Source organism: Mirounga leonina, unplaced genomic scaffold (genome assembly GCF_011800145.1).
Source record: "Mirounga leonina isolate KUSES-001 unplaced genomic scaffold, KU_Mleo_1.0 Mir_128, whole genome shotgun sequence".
NCBI classification, from domain to species: domain Eukaryota; kingdom Metazoa; phylum Chordata; class Mammalia; order Carnivora; family Phocidae; genus Mirounga; species Mirounga leonina.
In genome coordinates, this window is record NW_023270320.1 from 34,677,219 (window position 1) to 34,699,713 (window position 22,495).

General features: G+C 43.8%; 2 protein-coding genes and 1 long non-coding RNA gene across 4 annotated transcripts in view; 1 reads left to right on the plus strand and 2 right to left on the minus strand.

The window, feature by feature from the left end:
- Positions 1 to 848: 848 nt before the first annotated feature.
- On the plus strand, positions 849 to 20,899 carry LOC118010110. The gene is made up of 3 exons (XR_004679120.1): positions 849 to 3,683; positions 20,527 to 20,600; positions 20,752 to 20,899. It is a non-coding gene; the product is annotated as an uncharacterized LOC118010110 (long non-coding RNA).
- AGPAT5 (1-acylglycerol-3-phosphate O-acyltransferase 5) overlaps positions 5,687 to 22,495 on the minus strand; it is a 79,166-nt gene continuing 62,357 nt past the window's right edge. For both annotated transcript variants that reach the window (XM_035004315.1, XM_035004316.1), the window contains 3 exons: positions 17,972 to 18,133; positions 10,842 to 10,965; positions 5,687 to 8,280 (listed from right to left, as the gene is read on the minus strand). In XM_035004315.1, the coding sequence (XP_034860206.1) occupies positions 8,055 to 8,280; positions 10,842 to 10,965; positions 17,972 to 18,133 (512 nt within the window). In that variant the 3' untranslated portion in view covers positions 5,687 to 8,054. The remainder of the gene's footprint in view (positions 8,281 to 10,841; positions 10,966 to 17,971; positions 18,134 to 22,495) is intronic.
- On the minus strand, positions 18,467 to 20,435 carry LOC118010107 (aldehyde dehydrogenase, mitochondrial-like). Its single transcript, XM_035004312.1, is given in 2 exon segments — positions 18,467 to 20,173; positions 20,175 to 20,435. Coding segments are annotated over 2 exon segments (1,566 nt in total). The 5' UTR covers positions 20,421 to 20,435; the 3' UTR covers positions 18,467 to 18,853.

Consider the following 22,495-nt stretch of genomic DNA (forward strand, 5'->3'; position numbering starts at 1 on the left):
ATAGAAAAGTCCAGTAGAAATATAATGCCAGACATCTATGTAATTTTTAATTTTCCAGTAGCCACATTAGAAAATGTGAAATTTTATTTTATTTTTTTAAAGATTTTATTTATTTATTTGACAGAGACACAGCGAGAGAGGGAACACAAGCAGGGGGAGTGGGAGAGGGAGAAGCAGGCTTTCTGCAGAACAGGGAGCCTGATACGGGGCTCGATCCCAGGACCCTGGGATTGTGACCTGAGCCGAAGACAGACGCTTAACGACTGAGCCACCCAGGCGCCCCAAAGGTGAAATTTTAATACATTTTATTGAACACCATATATCCAATGTTATTACAATATGTAATCAATGTAAGTATTAATGAACTACATTTTTTTAAAGTAATTAAAAAACAATCTGGTATGCATTTTGCCCTTACAGCACGGCTCACATGTTGAGGGCTCTGGGAGACATGGGACTATGGTCACCACCTGGGAAAGAGTAGGTGTGGAGGTGGGGTGTGACCCCCACGTTGTCGGAGGGGAACTGGGAAACTGTGTCCGGGCCTGGGATTTAAGGGGCCGTGGTGCAGGGGGGGGTGGAGGGGGGAGGGCGAAGAGAGAGGAAGCTGCTGGAGGCAGGAGGGAGAAACCAGCAAGTAGACTGGCCCGAGGAGACAGGTGGAAGGTGGCCCATGCATCAGGCGCAGTGGGCTGGGAGGCCGCCCGGGTATGAGGGAATGACAGACGGGAAGATGGAAAGTCTCCGGCAAATGGACTCCGGCCGTGGAAGTGACCCGCTGTCACAGATTTGGGACCTGGCTGCCTACATCTCCAGGTCTCCTAACTCTCAGACTAACATTTCTGTGCACTGCCTTGAGGCCAAGTCCAGTTTGGGCCTGTTGCTGCTTTAGGTTTTGTCAGAGCTTGAGTCAGTGATGAAATAGATGGGGAAACAAAGCGACAGGCTAGGGAAAGTTAGAAAACCGGCAGACAACCAGAGTGCGCGCGGGACAACCAGAGCCAGGAATTACGGGACGCATAGACACACGGAGGGATGCTCTGTACGGGATTTACTTCTGATCTAAAATCGCTTTTTTATCTCAACTTCTAGAAAAAGAGAGAGGAGAGGAAATGCAGAGACAAAAGCCTGAAGATACTGGCACATGGGAACAGAGGGCAACAGTGCTTGGGCTTGATGTTGTAAATGCACTTCATTCCATTTCAGTGTCAAGTTTGTGCTCGTCCCCTGCCAGCGTAGAGAAACGTACCCCAAACCTGCCCCAAACGTGAGTAGCCTGGCCTTGGGCAGAAGGCGCCTGGGGACGTCTGCACGGACGAGCTGGCCGGCGTGGTTCGCGGGGAGCGCAACGGCGTCTGCCACTGTCCCCCGCGCTGCCTTCCCGGGCGCGCTCGGAGCGGCGGGCACGACCCCGGGTGCCGCACGCGGCCCGCCGACGCCGGCAGCGCTGCCCTCCTCCGTGGTTTGTAATTAAGGCATCCGAGCCTGCGGACCGGGCCAGGGCCCGTCGGCCGGCGGGCGGCAGGCGAGGGACTCGGAGCCCAGCGCCCCGACGCCGGGGTCCTTCACAAACCAGGGCGGGACGAGATGAGACGGATTCCACGCACGCGGTTCTTGCTTCCGCCCCCGGACAACCGAAGGCCGCGACGCGAGAGACACACGGGCGGCGCGACCATCAGCGTGGTCAGCGGTGCGACCGCAGCGCCTCCGTCGCGGGCGCGCCTCCGTCAGAGCCACCGCGTTGACTCGTGCTGAGTCGCCTCCTAGACGGCAGCAGGCGACAGCGGACCGCGTCGCGAGCGGCTCTCGTGCGCGTGGGTCCCTCGGGCACCGCGCCAGAAGTGGGGCGGGGGCGGCAGGGGTGACCGGCCCGGTGCGCGCGCAGAGCCAGCCCCTCCTCCATTCCCGCCCGGCTCTTCTGCGCGCTTCGCGGGCGCCCCGCGCGCGGCTGCGGAGAGCACCGTGCGGGCCCCGGCCCGGCCCGGCCCGGCCCCCGCCCCGCGCGCAGGGTTTGCGCCCCGCGGCGCCGCGCAGGCCGTGCCTCCGCCCCCGGGGCGGCGGGGAAGCCCGGGCGCCCGCGAGTCCGCCGGCCTTCTGCGGAGAGGTCGGACTCGAGCTGGCGCCATTGCGAGGAAAACCAAGTCGGCCAAGGCAGACCCCCTCCCTCCCCAGCCCCCGGGTGTTTCACAGGCGGACTTGCTCCCGTGGCCCCCGCACGGCCGCCACACTGTGACTCCGCGCATTCTGCTTTAGGTATGGTTCTCTCCGACGGACACCTAACTCGAACGTGCTCCTCCTTCTAGACTGGGTTCTTTCTGCGTCCCTGTTTCCATTATACAGACAAGAAATGACCTCCCAGGGTGGTCCCCGGCCTGCCCCATCTGGCCGGTGACAAACAGCGGGACGGGGTGTTGATGAGAAGAGCCCAGCTCCTCTGCCATCTTTCCAGAGACCTTCCACGGGGTGGGCACGGGAGAGAAAAGACGGACGGTGCTCACGGACAAGCGAAAACTGGTGAGATGTCCGGAAATCATTCAGAAAGTGACCTGGGACCCACGCAGACAGTAACTCAAGTACGCAAGGACAGGACGCTGAACGGCTGTGAACACATTCAGTAATAAACACTGCTAACAAGCGGGTGTTTGAATCCCAAAATGCACCAGGCAGTAACAGACAATTACTTATTCACACGTCCTAGACAGGAAGGAGAGCTGAAGTGATTTAGGAAGAATTAGGATAATCTCTCACATTTATATTCAACTCTATATAAAAATGCATTTTTACAGCTATCATGTCCTGACTCTCACTAAACTCTGTGAGGCAAAGAAGGGGTCTCCTTATTTTATTGATAAAGGACGGCTCAAACAGGGACGCAGTGTGCTTACGGACCATTGATGGTTTGGGGCTTCCCACAGTAAGAGAACTTCAGCGGGATCATTCCAAGTACGACTGTGGTCTGTGCCACCACAAGGAAAGACCTTTGAATCTGCCGTTCCACATCACCCTTTGCCAATGTGGGGACTCCGTGCTACCAACATGAGGGACAGACACCCCCTCAGCCCTCAAGCCCACCATGGAGTCAGTTTGGAGACCCTGACATTTTCTCATGAGAGATGGAGAATCTTTCCTTTTGTAATTCTTTGTTGTTTTAGATTTTAAACAAAACATCTTTAAGTGACTACGATTACAGTTATGACCATCTACTTTTAAAGGCACTGAGGTAGTAGGAAATACTGCATTACATCTTTGTTAAGCAGAAAAGAATGGGCACATGTTTTTCTCCTAGAAGTATTAGTGTGACTTGGTACTGTATTCAAACACGTGGAGTCTCCGTTTCCTCCTCTGTAAAACTGGGAGCAAGAGAAGTTGACGAAAAAGACTTGCTCAGCACCTGCCACACTCCATGTGCTACATACAGCCAGCACTTTGATAACTTAGTGAGTCACCAACAACCCTTTGAGGTAAATACAGCTATCATCTGTAATGTCCAGGTGAGAACACTTAAACAGAAACATTAAAGAACTTGTCCAAGGTGGAATACCAAGTGGTAGCACCAGGACGCACTACCTGGCGGTCGGCCCGCAGCTGTTAAGTCTCCAGGCTGAGCGACACTGCGGTCCGGGGTCCACGTGTGAGGAGATGGGACACCACGCTGAGGAGGTTAGCACACTGCCTGGCACACAGTAAGCACCCAACCAACCTTAGCAAGTATCAGAAAAAAACATAATCATAAAATAATGTATCCTGTAGCTATTAGTTGGCAATAAAACATACACATATATAAAACATACATACCCATTATCATAAATATGTGAAATAACCATCACCCAGTAGATATTTTATCACCATATATCCCCAAGTAAATTTTGAGATTTATATTTTCCTTTTTTTTTTTTGCTGGATTAATGAAGCACCAATAAACTCAAAATAAATCAGAATTTATTCTGAACATACCATAAGGAGACAAGACAGTCAAATATCCTTTCCTCCTGAACAAAGAACATCAGTGGCATCTTTTTTTTTTTTTAAGGTGCAATGATTTATAAAAATGAAGATAAAATTAGCAGAATAGGCCTTTCTTACATATTCACATATAAAATCATGAACCACTAATAATTTGGATGGAATAACTGACCATCAATAAACATTTACTGAGAGTTTGTTCAACAGATATTTTTTTTAATACAGAAATAACTGAGCTTTCTGTTTGGAGACGCTTTCTGAAAAATAACTTTCCCCCCGCCCCCTGCTCGGGGTAAGGTATTTATCTGATCTCATGCATGACTACACTGAGAATAACTCCCCAGTTGGTAAAAGTAACGGATTTACTTTCTTGTCCACAAATTGGAGAAGGTGTCAAATGAAATCTTGGGGATAATGTTGAGTCATAACTACTCTAAACTGAAATAAGTCAGTAATTGTATATCTAATTCTTCAAAATATCTGAGTGAACTTTTAAATTCAATTACATAGATATTTTACCCATATAATATCAAATACCTGAATGTTTCCAAATTACCAGTTTGACTAAGTACTAATTTTCATTCTAATGTTTGACTGTTAGGTTAAATTAGTCTGTGTATAATGCCAAAATACTAAATGGTAACATAACATTCCAAGTTAGCCAATCTTTAAAAGTATGTGTAACTCATAATAAAAAACAAGTCTAGGGGCGCCTAGGTGGCTCAGTTGTTAAGCATCTGCCTTCAGCTCGGGTCATGGGATTGAGCCCATCGGGCTCCCTGCTCCGCAGGAAGCTTACTTCTCCCTCTCCCACTCCCCCTGCTTGTGTTCCCTCTCTCGCTGTGTCTCTCTCTGTCAAATAAATAAATAAAATCTTAAAACAAAAACAAAAACAAAACAAAAAAACTAGTCCAACTCCTCCCTCTCCCCTCCAAAAATCCTACTTACAAAGATATGTAACTTACTACAAGGTGGTATCTGGAATATCTGCCAAGACAATCTTTTCTTCAATCGAATACATTAAGAACAAATACTATTGTGGTTAAAATGTACTATGCACTTCCAATTGTACACATGAAATATCACTATGACAGACATTTCTGTCTTCTTAAATGTGAGTCTGATAGGTATCTGGCAGTTACTTCGTGTCTCTACCTGATGGGCAAATTTTGTATATACTGTATTTTCATAATGGTCCATCTATTTAAAAGATCACTTTATTGACACAGATCTAATCAGTGAATGTAATAATAAACCACGTAACATTACAAAGGAAAAATAAAGCTTACGTCATCTGGATATAAAGGAAAATTGATTATCACTATACAGGAAACAAAATCACATGGAAATGGAAGACATGAAAGAAATCATTAGTATGTACGATGCAGGGATGAGTCAGATTGGTACTTTACTTACCGACCTGGCTAATCTTAGGCACTGGACAAGGCTCAGTGAGGTACCCTAATGATCACAGAACTGTCAAGCAACTAATACTTGCTATATACATTGTATAAGATACATAGATGAGTTTATATAATAAAACTAATATATTGCTTCACAATTTTGAGTATTGCAATGTATTTTTAAAAACTTGCTCAATATTTGAGAAAAAAATATTATAATTTTATAAGTTCAGAATGTAGGACCAGCCATAAAGCCTATTCAATGTAACTGAAGACCATCGGGGAATTTCTGGGTCGCAAAATGTTAAATAGCACAGACATTAGAGACAGTGAAAGATTTTATTTTTTCTTTTACTTTCGTCCAAACACACCCTTTTCTGGAAAACATAAAAGCATGCACTTTGATGGCATTCTTATAAAGAAAAACTAAGTAATAACTAAGCTGCAAATCAATAATAATAATAATACAAACAAAGGCTTAAATGATATGTGAAAAGATTTACAGGTAGATACAGGACTCTTAATTTTAGAAAATAATAATTCAAATCATATCAACGCATGTTAAAAAGAAGCTTCTAATTTTCCAAATATTTTGATACAAAATTTTTAAACTAACAAATATATCTCATAGAACTTCTGTGAGAATATAAGTATGTTCATAAGAAACATGATGTTCAAAGTGATCTTATGCCATTCACTGTGACTTCTTAAAATCAGTTATAATCAACATAATTCCAATGGTACTACTTCTTAAAATTTAAATTTAGAGCATATCCATGATATTCAAGGTAAGTTGCACAACTTACATTTGCTTTGATCTAATTAGAAAAAGGTTCTAACTTTAGGGTTGTTAAAAAAAGTATTAACAAAGACATGGGATTGATTTAACCTTCACCTTACAAGAAAGAGAAAACGACAATTTGGCATGAGAACACTTTTCAGAAGTGTGACCTACACCGCCGTGCACAGTTAGGCCGACCGTGTCCTGAGGGGATGTGCGCACACATACGCTAATGTACATGGACAACTCACACTACCCAGCTGTGCAAACGTGCTGTCCGACATGGCCTGCTCTCTGGGTCTGGAGAACTGGTTAGACAAAATTTCCCTTCTTTATTATTTTCATTTTGTTCATCATGATTCAGCTGGTGTGTTTCATCGGGGGCATGGGTACAATTTTACAACCAAAATCCATTAGGCAGAAATGTTATCTTAAAGGGCTGGTAGGCAATCAAGTTGAAGTTGTAACATAAAAATAGAGCAGATCCAAAAAGGTCATCCTCTTGCACGGGATACATTTATTATTTCATGACTGCAAAGTGAATTGTGTGATTTGGTTCCGGAAACACAGCTCTTGTTTTGAGGTGATATGGATTAATTGTGTAGCCCCATTAAAACCAACGAGAACTAAACAAATTCATTCAGTCCTGATGGATTAAATCTCCCTGGCCTGTGGAAGGTGAACTTGACATGAGACAAACGCAAAACGCCTTTGCCGCAGCTAGCGAGGCTGGCTCACAGGAGCTTAAACGAACAACTTTGCAGCAGGACAAGCCCTGGCCGGCTACAGTTCTTCCCTGAGCACATACGGTACCAGGCACCGAGCAGCACAGGAAGTGCTGTGGCTGCCAGGAAGCCAAAGGAAAAGAATCCAAACCCAGTGGAAATCGACCGTGAGGACATAAAAAAAAAAATGACTTCTGAATTAAATGTTGTGCTAAACTCAACAGTAACAGGCAAAGGCACATGCTAGGAAATCTAGTCAGACGTTTGAAGGCTCCCATCACCTCAAATTATCTGTGGACTCAGGTCCAATAAAGGTTCACACTGATTATTTTGATATAAAAAATAATAGCAAACCTGAAGGTTTTCAAGTAATTATGGCACAGATGCTGGGAAGTACTAAGAGCTTAGCATAACTCCTCAAAAAGCCGGGCAATGTAAAGTTCTGCTATAATGAATCAGGGTCACAATTCTAACTTAAACTTAATTCTCATACTTTATACATTATTCTTTTGTATACAATACAGGGTGTGCAAATTAAGCTGTTTCAATAAATATTAGAAATGTTAATTACTTTGCAAATATAAAGTAAAATCGGATAATAATGCAATACAATAAAAGCATGCGCTAACCAGAGCTTCCTCCCCAGGGACAATTTCTTGCCCTTTTCCTTGGTATGCCTCTTGACACTTAAATAAAATTTCTTTCACTTCCTTGGAGACATTAAGCAAAAAGCAAAATATTACATAGCTCCAAGATACTAAATACTTTAGTGATAAAGGTTGGACTAGTCAAGTTGTAAAAAATTAAAAATAACAAATACAGTGAAATATACTGCAAGTTAATGTTCATGAACGCAGCCATCTGAATTACAAAACAATAACAAATTATACAATCCTAAGAGTCTTCTGAAGATGACATTAGTTCATAGGAAATGCCAAGTGTAGCATAAACTGTTTAGTTTTTCCCTTTCCAGCAGCTTCTGTTCTAAAGTTGTAAAACCATGTATGTTTGCCCAAGACCAACTGCATATCGGCTTTAATCAGAAATTCTATTTTATCCAATGTTCAATCAACAAGGCTTTATTTACACTTCTGACTAAAATCAGGAAACAATTTGATGTAAGGTGTGGCTGCCAACACTGAACCACGGAGCACATCCCACTGCCTGCAGACAGCTACCTGCTCAAGCTTTTATACTAACCCACAAGCAGCCAATTAAGGTTCCATAAATCCACGTTCTTACATAGAGTTTCCTTCCAGCCTCGGTCATAAGCATACCAGCAGTCAAACCACTTAAGATCAATAATGATGGTAAAGTCTTCTTGAGACTTAATTTAGAATTAACACTTTCCCCAGGAAATTTGTTTCTTCTTTCTGGATCCAGTGAATCATAAAACTCTATAAGCAACCTATGGCCAGAATGGAAAAAAAAAAAATTAAAGTTTCAGGTTTAGTCATTTAATAGTCTAATTTAATAAATAGCTCTGGATGCCTATTACATGCTGGAAAAGCTATAAGGTCCTTGGGAAAAAAAGATCAATGAGGAAATACCTAGACACTTGATTTAAATGGAGTTTCTAGACTTTAAAAATATCTTTATATGCTCATGATTAGTGTAGATGAATTGTATTATATGGAATTTTTTAAAAAGATGGTTTTAAGTAGTTTTGTAGGAAGATTTTTTTTAAGCTTCAGATTTTTAATAATTCTGCAACAACCAGACTCGCTCACACATGGGTAATGACCCATCTCACTTCATCTCCATCTTCCCCATCTTTACTCCTTCTTCCTACAGCTCCCATCCCATCGGAAGTCAGAGAGAAGATCAGCAGTTCTTATAACATATATGGAGTTTCCCCCCAAAAGCCCTCATTCACATGGGATTATAAAAATAGGTACAAAAATGAAAAAATAGCATAGTCAATTCATTTTCCCATCTTATTTAAAAAATGTAAAGTTCTTTTTTTTTTTTTTTTAAGATTTTATTTATTTATTTGAGAGAGAGAGAATGAGAGAGAGAGAGCACATGAGAGGGGGGAGGGTCGAGGGAGAAGCAGACTCCCTGCCGAGCAGGGAGCCCGATGCGGGACTTGATCCAGGGACGCCAGGATCATGACCTGAGCCGAAGGCAGTCGCTTAACCAACTGAGCCACCCAGGCGCCCAAAAAAATGTAAAGTTCTAACAGCAGGACAGACTGAGCATAAAACTCTCAAACACAAGTACAAAGCAGAAAATCCTTCCATTACCTTAACACATTCCCTAGCGATAAGCACTGTTTTAAAAGGTCCAGACTCATTCTAAGTATGTATTAGCACCCTATAACACGAAATACATTGGATGTTAAGCATATTGTTCAGGCATTTTTTTTCTTTTCTGAGAACTGATTCATGTATTTTACTTTTGAAATTTCTTCCATAGCCCAAGTGTGTGGCAGTGAATGGTTGGTGAAATAAATTACGTCATGTACAACTGATGGTCAATGAAATACGGAAATGTAATTACTTGTCTATAAATTTCAGAGTCTCATTTTCATTGCAGCACGCCTCTAATAATTTTCACTTTTTAAAGTTAACTCAAAAGAGGTAATGAGGAAATAATTTTATCGTAATACAACAAAGAAAGGAACAGAGCAGTCTGCTGAGAAGCGTATCAGGAGAATAAAACACAGGTAAAATTTCTGAACACAAACCTAATTTTGGAAGTCTTACTTTTGAGTCTGTAAAAACGCCACTGGTTTTAGTAAACAATGTGGTTTTAGTAAACAATGCATCCTATAATTAATGGATCTATTTTTTTTTCAAAAAGAAGATAAAAAGTAGAGATGTTTAAAACATATCTTTCGGGCGCCTGGGTGGCTCAGATGGTTAAGCGTCTGCCTTCGGCTCAGGTCATAATCCCAAGGTCCTGGGATCAAGTCCCACATCGGGCTCCCGGCTCGGCAGGGAGCCTGCTTCTCCCTCTGACCCTCTCCCCTCTCATGCTGTTTCTCTCTCGCTCGCTTTCTAAAAAATAAATAAATAAAATCTTAAAAAAAAAAATTTAAAAAAAGAATAAAACATATCTTTCAAGAAACAGGACATGCATCAGAAAGGATAAAACTCTCATTGACAGCAAACAAACAGTAAATAATATACCCTGAAGTTTTCATCCAAGAGAATTCAGTTTCTAAGTATCATATCAAAACCTGACATCCACTTTTTATCTTCCTAAAAAGAGAAGAAAATTCTAAATTTTTTTCCTTTAGAAAACTGTATGAAATCAAAGGGGTCCTGTTACCCGCTATGGAGGGCACTTGCTCCCCCGGGTTCGCCCGTCGGTAAGTGGCACTTCACATTCCCTCCCGCAGTTCGACCTCACTAAGCTGTGCCTCCCCCGGAGGTATCTAAATACACCTGTAACTTACTGACAGGCACCGCTCAGCAAGGGTCAACACTGTTGTTTGCTCTGAAGTGATGTGATTAGCACGGATGAGCACAAGGTCAATCCCAGAAACTGTTTAGGCCCCAAAATACTAACAGCAAAAGACATTTTGGTCAGAACGTCACCTGCCCCTTCTTCTTCCAACAAACATACCCGTGTCCTTTCCACACGTACATCAGACACAACGCTCTATCCCACAGCTTCGCTTTCTGGGCATCGTGGGCATGCCGGCTAGTTCTCAAACACACCACCTCCTTGTCTGACCCGGGAATGCACACGTGGGGCATCTCACAGTGGAAAGCTGGTGGCGGGGAGGTGTTTTCTAATTTTACATCCCACCACAGAGTGCCTAGGAAATATTGTGAATGAAAACAGGGAGGCCTCCTGTAACAAGTTCTTTCACAGACAATGTAACAGTAAGGTTTAAAACATGAACAGACTGGACCTGAGTTTACAAAAAAGCATTACGTTAGTTTCAAATTGTTTATTTACTACAGTGAAATGTAGCTGAACCCAAGTTTTTGAAGTAGGAGAACTGCTGTTACTCACTTATCTTTAATTTCAAAACGCTCATGAAGCCATCTTCTCATAAATGCTTGTTCTTCTGGGACATCTTTTTTGTCTATACGATCAATGTGAATATGAATTTTTGGACATTCTTTGCAGAGGAATTCTAACAAGAAACAAAAAAATTTCATTTTTTGTTATTTTACAACTCACGGTTATATAAAACAACTGAAAACGAGGTAAAAAATATTTTTAAATGATGAAAAAGCAGATTCTTCAGCAAAAAAGAAAAAAGTTAAAAGAAAATAAGAATTCTACACTGATGGTTTTAGGGTTTTTTTTTTTTTTTTTAAGATTTTATTTATTTATTTGACAGAGAGAGAGATAGCGAGAGCAGGAACACAAGCAGGGGGAGTGGGAGAGGGAGAAGCAGGCTTCCTGCTGAGCAGGGAGCCCGATGTGGGACTCGATCCCAGGACCCTGGGATCATGACCTGAGCCGAAGGCAGACGCTTAACGACTGAGCCACTCAGGCGCCCGGTTTTAGGTTTCAAGCTAAAGTAGAACAGTGTGTTATAACATCCCAGTCTACCACAATTACCTGAAGTCACTAAGCTAAATGGATAGTACCAAATGTTAGTTTTCATAAAATAACCTACAATTCCACAGGCGACCCAGGAGTAGAAGCTGGACTCCACTGCAAGTCCACACCCACCCTCTGAAGGGTGCCCAAATGCCAGCCACCCTCAGGCTCACGAATTACCTGCAGGAGACCAGTCTGCTGTTTCCAAGCATATTGCTCATCACAAACTGTAACTTCTGTTCCCACGAGGCCATGAGTCCCCGAAGGGCGCAGATGAAGTCTGTCTGGTTCACTCTGCCAGAGCCCTGGGAGCATGAAGCACTTAAACCCCTGAATCCCTAGTGCCTTGGCTGGGCACATCAGCCTGTCACGGAGTGTCACACACCCAGCACAGACGTGGGAAAGAGAGCTCCACTCCTCTAGGACTTGCTATTGGTTTCTACTCACTGGTACTCCCAGCTCTCCTGGCCTTCGCTGTATTTTCACAAATCATATTTGGTTTAGGAACCAAAATTCTTTCCGTGGAATAGCTATGAGCTTGTAAGTGACTACAGTTCCTAAGACAGGCTAATTGGAACAAAGCAGGCAGTCCTCTTTCAGCCTGGGTTGCACAAGCAATGAGGCCAGGATTTATTCCAAGACAAGAAAGAACTCTGAGCTGCGAAATTCCCCTTCTTGTGGATGGCTTTTGGTGAAAAGGTGAGATTATGAACAGATTTAAATTCCCTGGAGAACAAGATGTTCCTAAGAGATTTAAGAGGACACTATGTTCCCTAGGTGGATGCAAGGAGGAGGCTGAGACCTGTCATCTCAAGTTGAAATGTGTTCAAAGACAGCGTTCCAAGAACATGCTCTGGTGGTTGAAGGAAGAGTTTCAGCTTCAAGAAATCTCTAGTCTTTGGACTCTGCACACGTTTGTTTTTTGTTAGGTATTCTCTACAATTATTCTTCTTTACCACTGGTGTCAAGCCTTAATAACACGCGGCATTTCCGTCATCAAAATTATCTTGCCGTTACATACTTTCAGGAGGGAACTGGCTTTGATGATAAAGGCACAAGAAGCGCAGGGGGAAGATGGGACTCTTCGGAATTTTTGTCTTAGTTTTCTCAAGTTCTGTTGTCGGTTACGGAACCGAGGAACTGCAGAGAAGGATTTTAGCGGCAGAACCACGCAGAGGTTCAGAGCACGGACAGTGCATCCGGCAGCCTGGGTCTCGATCCCTGATCAGCCCCGGGCAGACGGACTCGCTCTCGGTGCCTGCCCCCCAGTCCGCAAGGCAGAGATAGGGGGGCAGCGCCGGCCTGACAGGGGCGCAGCGATTCCAACTTTTTGGCCTCATGTAACTTCTCATCTCACCCTCTCATTTGTATTTCTGATCCATGAAAATGCAGATCCCAACACCAGTTCTACTTTCACCTAATTATCTACATCCCCTGCTCAACATCGCCGTAATTAAACAGTAAGCCAGCTGACGCTGCAGGGACACGCACAGACACAGGCTGTGAGGAGGTAAAAGTGAGCAGACTTGAACTTGTAACCGCGGTGCCTGGGAAGTGACAGCAGTGTGTTTCACGAGACATCAGCTGAGGAGGGAAGAGGCACGGACACTGAGAAGGACTCCCAAATGCATATGGGAGTAAAATTTACATGGTACCCTGGTGTTTACAACACAGTTTTGTGTACATTATTTCATCCAACCTCCAGGAGTCCCTGTAGGCAAGTGCTACTTCCCTTGTAGGGCTTGGAGAGGACCAAGAGCCAGCGTGGATGGCAGTTGAGCCCCATCAGCCCAGTGTCTGGGGTGAGGACCCAAATGAAAACCATGAGAGAATCATCACATAAACACTAAATGACTTTCAGGAGACAAGAAAGAAGTGACATAAAGGGGGACGCCTGGGTGGCTCAGTCGGTTAGGCGTCTGCCTTCGGCTTGGGTCATGGTCCCGGGGTCCTGGGATCAAGTCCCGCATCGGGTTCCCTGCTCAGCGGGGAGCCTGCTTCTCCCTTTGCCCCTCCCCCTGTTCGTGCTCTCTCTCTTTCTCAAATAAATAAATAAAATTTTAAAAAAAGAAGTGACATAAAGGTTTTCCTCAATACTTAATAAAGCTTCGTGTATCTATACTTGTAAAAACTATGTTCATTGGAGCTTATTTCCTATTGCATGAATAAAAATTTTCCCATAATATTTAGAAATATACAGAAAAAGTATTCTAATTAAGGTATAATATTTTTAAAAATATCTATTTATTTGAGAGAGAGAGGGAGGGAAGGAGGGAGAGCATGAGCGGGGGCTCAGCAGGGAGCCCCACGTGGGGCTCGATTCCAGGACCCGCCACCCAAGTGCCCCGAGGTATAATTTTTTTCTAATTAGAACTTCCCCAGTAGAGCCCTAGAGTGTATATATGCCAGGGTAATAGGAGTCTTTCAAGTATTCATACTTGTCACAGGACTAGTCTCTGGAGAAACTAAGTTCCATTTGCTCTGTGCCTGGGGAGCAGGCGAGATGGAGACAGGAGAGAAGAGCAGAGAACGTGCATGTGCTGAATTGGGACAACCTCCACCCTGGCACCTCACCCGGCTCCCACATGCTGCCTTATAACCCGCCCCCTTTCCCTCTGGGAGGAAAAAGATGAAATAAATCCAGGAGTAGAAAACTGGGTAGATAAACCATTGTACAGTCATGGCAATGGATGTTATGTAGCATTTTTAAAACATTACAGAAGTGTATATACTGACGTATAAAGATGTTTATGATTAAAAGCAGGATATAAAAGAAAACAATATATACAAATGACCTCACCTAAAAATATCCAAAGGCACAAACATACTCCAACACAATGACATTACAAAAAGGAAGATTTTGAGGAAAATATCCAAAATGTTAAATGCATCTGGACAGGTGAGCCTATGGAGTTTTCTTCCTTCTTTTGGGTTACCTGTAATTTTCCCCTCCAAATAAGTTTTCTTTTCATATAAGAAAATATTAAACAGGAAAAAGTAACCTAGCACCACATTAAATGGTTAAACAGAACATCAAATGTTATCCTTAACTTCACAATTTATTACGGTATACCACCCACTGTAGAAACAGAATTTAAATAAGTCTATAATCAGGCTGTCCTGTCTCTCCTCTGCCCAATGGACATCGTCCAGAGAAGACAAAGACCCTGATGACAAGACCAGATGAACCACAGAGTGCACGCCCAGGTGGGCTCTGATCACTATTCACCTTATAACGAAAGACACCACGAAATAGGAAGCACAAGGGACACTACCTGCTGCCGAGCTCTCTAACATGAGGCCGCATTAAGGCCCAAACGTAAGACTCGTGATCACAAGGGTTCAAGAGTTCATTCACAACCCCCCTACCCCCCGCAGCTTCTGCCCCCACCTGCAGCCAATCCATGCTAGCAGCCTAGAGCGAACTGAGGCCCTGCATGGTCAACAATCATCCCAGGTGACTCGAGGGAACTGTGATACTCCTACAACGCTTTGAGAAGACAGGCCTGCGGCATATAAATGCACAATCTAGCAACTATGGAAATGTTTTTTAATTGGGCTATCAAATATGAGTATTGAATGATAGTCCACTATGTATGGAGATAATATTTAATACTAATCACACTCAACCACCAAGTACTTACGATATTCTAAGTTATGGAATTTTATACCTAACTCAACTTACATCATAAATTTAAAGTGCATCTTAATCTACACCAGATTAAAGTAGAGCAGAATAGCAATCAATTTATATAATAACGAGAGTGGGGATTCTCAAGCTACAGGTCCCGGTCTCACGATTAAAATCAATTTGTAAATACCGAAAACCAGTTGTCGCCTCTCGTGTGCAGAGTATACTGGTGAAATCTCTCAGCAGCAGTGATGTACATGCATTTGTGGAGCTGGCAGCCCCCGCCAGGGCGGCTTCCACGGAGGCCGTACAGCACTGCACCCCTAACAGCAAAGTACGGACCTGACTTTTGTACTGGAATTTCACCCACGGGCCTGTTACCAAACCCGAAACTGGAATTTTCGCCAATCTGATAGTAAAACATGGTATCTTGCTAAAAATTTTAATTTGCATTTTTCTTATTATGAGTGAGATGGAGCATTTTTTTCTGTGAGCTACTACTGAGTTATTGATCATCTTCTCATCAATTTGTAGAAGCACTTTGTATGTCAAGGAAATCCGGCTTTTTTTTCTGTGATCTAAGTTGCAAATATCTTCCCAGTTTGTCTTCGGTCTTTTGATTTTACTCTGGTGTATTTTTCCTTGTGGAAACATTCACCCTTAATTGATTGAAATGACAGATTTATTTTCCACATGGCTTCTGGGTGTGATAGAAAAGCCAACCTTCTCCAAGAGAGACAGTTTGTAAGGACAACACAAAGCCACTGTCAGCTAATGTGTATGCAGTAGAGAAAGCAGAGCAGTGGGGCGGGCGGGGTCTGGGAATCTAGACAATGCAAGTCTAAAATGGTTTTCTTCCTCAAGGCTTCTCACCCTGTTACCGGAAGGTAAAGAATTACCATATGCTGAGCGCTAACCTTGTGGCTTAAGCACTTAGTACCACTAGGAGTGCCAAAGCAAGAGAAAGCAAATGAGCTAGGGAAGAGGAATGTTGTGGGAACAGCAAAGCTGGGGGAGGGCAACAGAGGGGAGGGGTTTCACTTGGAAAGGAGGCCTGGCCTATACACAGCCTTCCATTCCAGAAGGCAAGGGAGTGAAAGAGAGGGACAGCTAGGATACGGAGTCCTCATGGGGCAGGCTTAAGAGGGTGGGACTTGGCCTGTGAGCACTGCCTAAGCCAGGAGCTCTTATGACCAGGACGTGGCATAATGAAAGCATTTTGCAAAGGTAATTATGGGAATTATATCTGTTTCTCATAAATAATTAAAACATGTTCAATAAATCTCATTTTTTAAACAGCAATAAACTAGTGATAATACCGTTGGAACAACCAAATGCATGTGTTTTCAAATGTAAAAATAGGTCAATGACTTCTTTGATGGTTAAAAAAAAGGAAGAAAAAATATTAACACATTGCCTTTTTTGATAACAAGGGAAGGATTTCTAGAGTAAGAATGTAGACTTAATTTTGCACACATGATACACAAACAATTAAGAAAAGTGGTTACCTCTGGGCAGGGAAAGTTGGACCCCGAGGGGAGGGGGACGTGGTGGAAAACAAGCCATTTCACTGTACACTTTATAGAGTTGTGGTTTTTAAACTGTTTGATGTATAATGTATTCCAAAAAATTCCATTTAAAGTGAAAAAAATCTTCAGCTTCCAACGTGACAACTGCTCTGTGTCAAAGGCAATTGTGAGAGTAATCAGTCTTACTACTTCAGACTTGTTTTTTCTTTTTAAAGATTTTTATTTATTTGACAGAGAGAGACACAGCGAGAGAGGGAACATAAGCAGGGGGAGTGGGAGAGGGAGAAGCAGGCTTCCTGCAGGGCAGGGAGCCCGACGCGGGGCTCGATCCCAGGACCCTGGGATCATAACCTGAGCAGAAGGCAGATGCTTAACAACTGAGCTACCCAGGTGCCCCACTACTTCAGATTTGTATTTCCAGCCACTATGACCGATTTTCACCCCATTCACCCCCCCATTCATGCTTCATCCCTTGGTCCTCTCTCCCAACTTCCCGCTCCGGGGAGGTACTCTGTCTGTCTTCTGGACAATATTCTGAACACCAGCATTCAAGAGGTCCCACTGACACACACACACTCTGATAGGCCTGGTATTTCTACCTTCAACAGCCACCGATGTGACATAAAAAGCTCGTGTTCTACCTCTCAATCACAGCTCGAATGGACATTTCAGAAAGGTGATGGCAACACTCCGCACTTCCTTGTTGGTCTAATCCCGTATTTAAATTTCTCTATCCGTCAAGAGTGTCTTTGGTCATGTTTAACTAAAATATTCTGCTCACTTAAAATTCTATTTTTTCTTGTTATATCTGACATACGCAGAGGCAATAGCTAAAAAGTCTTTATAGGGGCACCTGGATGGCTCAGTCAGTTAAGCGTCCGGCTCTTGATCTCAGCTCAGGTCTCAATCTCAGGGTCGTGGGTTCGGGCCCTTTGTTGGGCTCCACACTGGGCATGGAACAAAACAAAACAAAACAAAAACCCAGCACAGGTTTGAAAAAACAAAGAGTCGTATTTAACTGTTTCTTCTTGCCAAAGATACTAAATTTCACAAGTATTATATAAAAGTCCATATAAAGGTGAATGCTGGCCATCAGTATACCTCAGTACCACTAGGTTAGCGCTCTCCTCCACATTCCCTTCCTTTGATTTATGTAGCCTTCCATTCTTATGTGTGAAGTCTGGGTAGAAAGAAGCTGAGTTAATGATTATTGGGCAAGTCCAAAGGACTAATATGGCAACGAGGAAGTACCAAAATTAGCAGGACTCATGAAATTCAAACTGTTATGGATTAATAAAAAAATACCTGGAAAATAGATAAAGTATCTACCTAGAAAATATATCAAGTAAATGTTATGAAGTACACGTACCCATTAAAGAGAATAATTACACACTCACAAATATATGACATAATTGAAAATATAAACTCACCAGCCATGGACGGTGCTTCTTTCCGCTGCCCTTTATCATCAATAGTCCCTTCAAAAGCCACTGTCACATCATAAATTGCATCTAAATAATTCTTCATAGAATCAAAAGCAACATGAGTTGCCTTTATTCTTGGTGTCAGCACATGTTTTAATACTGCAAAGCCTAAAAGAGAAGTTGATTCAGTGTGGCCATAAGTTAATTACAAAACACCTCAGCACAATATAACATCCAAATTGTCTTTAAATTTCCAGGAATAGACCAGAATATATTAAAGCCATAATCTCATATATACAGACAGGGCTTGAGGTTTAGAAAGCACTCTTTTTTTTTTTTATTGGTTTTTATTTTTTATTCTTATGTTAATCCCCATACATTACATCATTAGTTTTAGATGAAGTGTTCCATGATTCATTGTTTGTGCATAACACCCAGTGCTCCATGCAGAATGTGCCCTCCTCAATACCCACCACCAGGCTAACCCATCCTCCCACCCCCCAGCAGCATTGTTTTTAATGAATTTTAGTCCAGAATACAGAGGAAGGCATAGCTGTTGCCCTGACTTGTTAGTACAAGTGTAAAAAATGGCTTTTTGTTCCCCTATAAAGGCAAGTTACAGAAATCTATCAGATGGACAGAATAAGACATTTGAATCTAGTTTTGAAAAATCAGCCTGAAAGCTAGGAGTACTGTTGGCACGTAAAAGGCTTTCCCGGTACTCTTTGCTTCACACCCACCCCCATCTATCAATTAAAGTTCTGATACTTTCTTGATCAAGAGATTTTGTAAGAGAATTTCTCTTTTGAGACTTTTAGTGTGCAAGTGTCATTTTTCTTGGTTTTGCTGCTGATGTCCTTGACCTCCGCTGGGAGTCGGCACAGTTCTTCAGTTCTTCTGAGGCACTTTGACCGTGACGGTTTTCACTTCGGTGCATGCCTGCAGCCCATACTCTCCCAGCTCCCGGCCACTCCCAGACATCTTGTAGCAGCCGAATGGGGACTGGGCCCCAAACACATCATAGCAGTTGACCCACACAGTGCCAGCCTGGAGGGCTTGGGACAGATAATTGGCCTTGTCCAAGTCCTTGGTGAAGACAGCTGCAGCCAGCCCATATATGGAATTGTTGGCTCTCCCAATGACTTCCTCTATGGTCTTGAACTTCAGGATCTGCATCACTGGCCCAAAGATTTCCTCCCTGGCGATTGTCATGCTGTCTTGCACATCTCCGAACACGGTGGGCTGGATGAAGTAGCCACGGTCAGCAGCAGCCCCTCCACCACACAGCAGCTTCGCCCCCTCCTCCTTTCCAGATCTGATGTAACCAGGGATCTTCTTAAACTGAGTTTCGTCCACCTGCGGCCCCTGCTCAGTCTGGCTGTCAAAGGGGTTCCCAACCACACGAGACTTGGCCCGGGCAACGCTCCGCTCCACAAACTCGGCGTACACATCTTCTTGCACAAAGGTCCGGGAGCACGCACAGCAGCGCTGGCCCTGGTTGAAGAACAGGGCGAAGTGGCCCTGCTCCACGGCCCAGTTCGTATCTGCATCTGACATGATGATATTGGGGCTCTTGCCCCCCAGCTCCAGGGTCACTCTCTTGAGGTTACTGCTCCCTGCAGCAACCTGGACTAGGCGGCCAACCTCGGTGGAGCCTGTGAAGGCCACTTTGTCCACATCCTCATGGGAGATGATGGCGGCCCCAGCTGTGGGGCCAAATCCAGGAATAATATTGACCACGCCAGGGGGAAAGCCGGCCTCCTTAATCAGGTTGGCCACATAGAGGGCAGTCAGTGGAGTCTGCTCAGCTACCTTCATCACAACCACATTTCCGGTCGCCAGGGCTGGGCCGAGTTTCCAGGCTTGCATCAGGAGCGGGAAGTTCCACGGAATGATCTGCCCGCACACCCCGACGGGTTCATGGCGGGTATAGCTGAAGCAGTCCCCATCGATGGGAACAGTTTTCCCGTGGTACTTATCAGCCCAGCCAGCGTAATAATGGAAGCATTTGAGAACCATGTCCAGATCCACCAGGTAGGAGATGACACAGGGCTTGCCGTTATCCAGGGTCTCCAAGGCTGCTAGGTAGGTCCGGTCCCGCTCAATCAGATCAGCCAGGCGGTTCAGCAGGCGGCCCCTGTCGGATGCGTCCATGCGGCGCCAGGGTGAGCCCAGCTGGAAGGCGGCCCGGGCAGCCTTTACTGCCCTCCCTGTCCACATCTTCCTGGTCTCCTTCAGCTACCTGACAGATAACTTCTCCGGTGGATGGATTGATGGTGGGGAATGTTTTCTTGCTGACAGCATCGTGCCACTCATTGTTTATGACGATCTGGTTGTAGGAGACTTCAGGCTGCTGGTTCGGGGCCGGCACCGCCTGGGTGGCGGCGGCCGACAGGAGACGGCGGCCCAGGCGGGGCCCGAGGCCAGCGGCGGCGAGCACAGCGGCGCGCAACATGCTGCGGAGGGCGCGGGCGTGCAGGACCGTGTGTTAGAAAGCACGCTTATGACTTGATGTATTTAAATCAACATTCATTTAATACATATTTATTAAACTTCTACAGGTACAAGATGCTGGGGAAAACTCAGAACACTGGCCCTCAGGAAGCTTATGACTTATCAGGAACCTGTCAATCTGGTAAGCCCTGACACAGGCAGGTACTACCATCCTTATCTCTGGCCACAGAATAAGGGTAGCAGCATCCTGCCCGTGCTCACTTCCAATTTAGGAGTACGATTTATAATTCTGACTCCTAGTCCATGATTTAATTTTATTTCTATTCAAATAGGGACGTGGGAGTGAGGGAGCACCTGAATGACCCCTGCTGTGTCGAGTGCCTGAAGGAAGAGCTGCTGTGGTCTAGCTCATGTGGAACACTGGGCTTGATACTTAGAAAACTGTTGTTGTTGTTTTTAATTAAATCGAGATTCAATTTACATACCATAAAATTAATCATTTCAAACTGTGCAACTCAGTGGTTTTTAGTAGATTCACAAAGCTGTGCAACCATCCCCACTATCAAATTCCAGACCATTTCCGTCTCTCCAGACAGACACCCTGGACCTTCTGCAGACACTGAGCATTCTCCTTCCCTGGATCTGCCTGTTCTAGACATTTCACATGAATGGAATCACAGTGTTGTGGACTTTTGTGTCTGGCTTCTTTCACTTAGCATAGCGTTTTTTTTGTTGTTGTTGTTGTTGTTGTTTTTTAAAGATTTTATTTATTTGAGAGAGAGCTAGCAGGAGCAGGAGCACAAGCAGGGGAAGTAGGAGAGGGAGAAGCAGGCTCCCCACTGAACAGGGAGCCCGATGTGGGACTCGATCCCAGGACCCTGGGATCATGACCTGAGCCGAAGGCAGACGCTCAACAACTGAGCCACCCAGGCACACTTATAAAGGCGCATAGCGTTTTTGAGGCTCATCCATGGTGAAGCAGGTATCAGAACTTCAGTACTTTTGGTGGCTGAGTAATACTCCACTGTATGGATCTACCACATTTGGTTTATCTATTGATCAGATGATATACATGTGAGTTGCTTTCAACCTTTGACTACTATAAATAATGCTGCTATGAACATTCATATAAAATGTATGTGAATGCTAAATAAGTTGCTGTATGAACACAGGACTTCCATTCTCTTGGGTATATTTGAAATACACACACACACACACACACATATTGTATACACTGTACTTGAGAAAGCACTGCACTTTATATTGGATAATCAATCATATCCATGAGTGTTCCACTAATGTTTAGAATTTATTCTCCCCCCTTCCTATTTCCCACCCTCCCTTTCACTTGATTAGAATATTTACTGACAATTTAACAGAAAAGAGTAGCTTTCTGAAGTGACATGAAAATAGACTAGACAAAACTTGATTTGGATCTTCTCCTGCCTCTCTCCAGGGAAAATTAGCTGCATAAGGAAGAACAGCTATAGTATGTTGGGATCTTCCTGCAGAAGAATTTTTAAAATGTGAAGCGGTGTGGGAAAGAAAAAGATTCCCACAACCACATATCTGACTGAAGTCCCTAGGGGAGAAGCAGCTCAATTTATTCACAAACTTATAACACAAATCTGAATAGTATACCAGGCTGGGAAACATTCATTTGTTGATTAAATTAGTTAATACTTTCTTCTTTGCTATTGGAGCTCATCCAATTTTATTAAGTACAAAGTTCCACAGAATCACCCTGTGGTATTCACTGAGAACAATTACTAGAATCTATTAAGTAAGTAAGAAGATAGAAAGACAAAAAAATAGTATTAAAATAAAAAGTTATAATGAAAGTCTAAAAAAATCAGCTTTGTGACAGATGAATAAGAAATGCCCATCACTAATATGTAAGAAAAGTTAAGAAAAAGATCTTCTCACTGAGGAATGTACCAGGAACAGCTCAACCACCCTAAACACATTTTCTAGATCCATTCCACATCCTGCATCTTCCAGCTTTTATCTTCCAGCTCTTGAAAGAGAACAGCCAAGGAGGAAGCAGAAAAACAAGGAGACTGGGGTGACACAGAG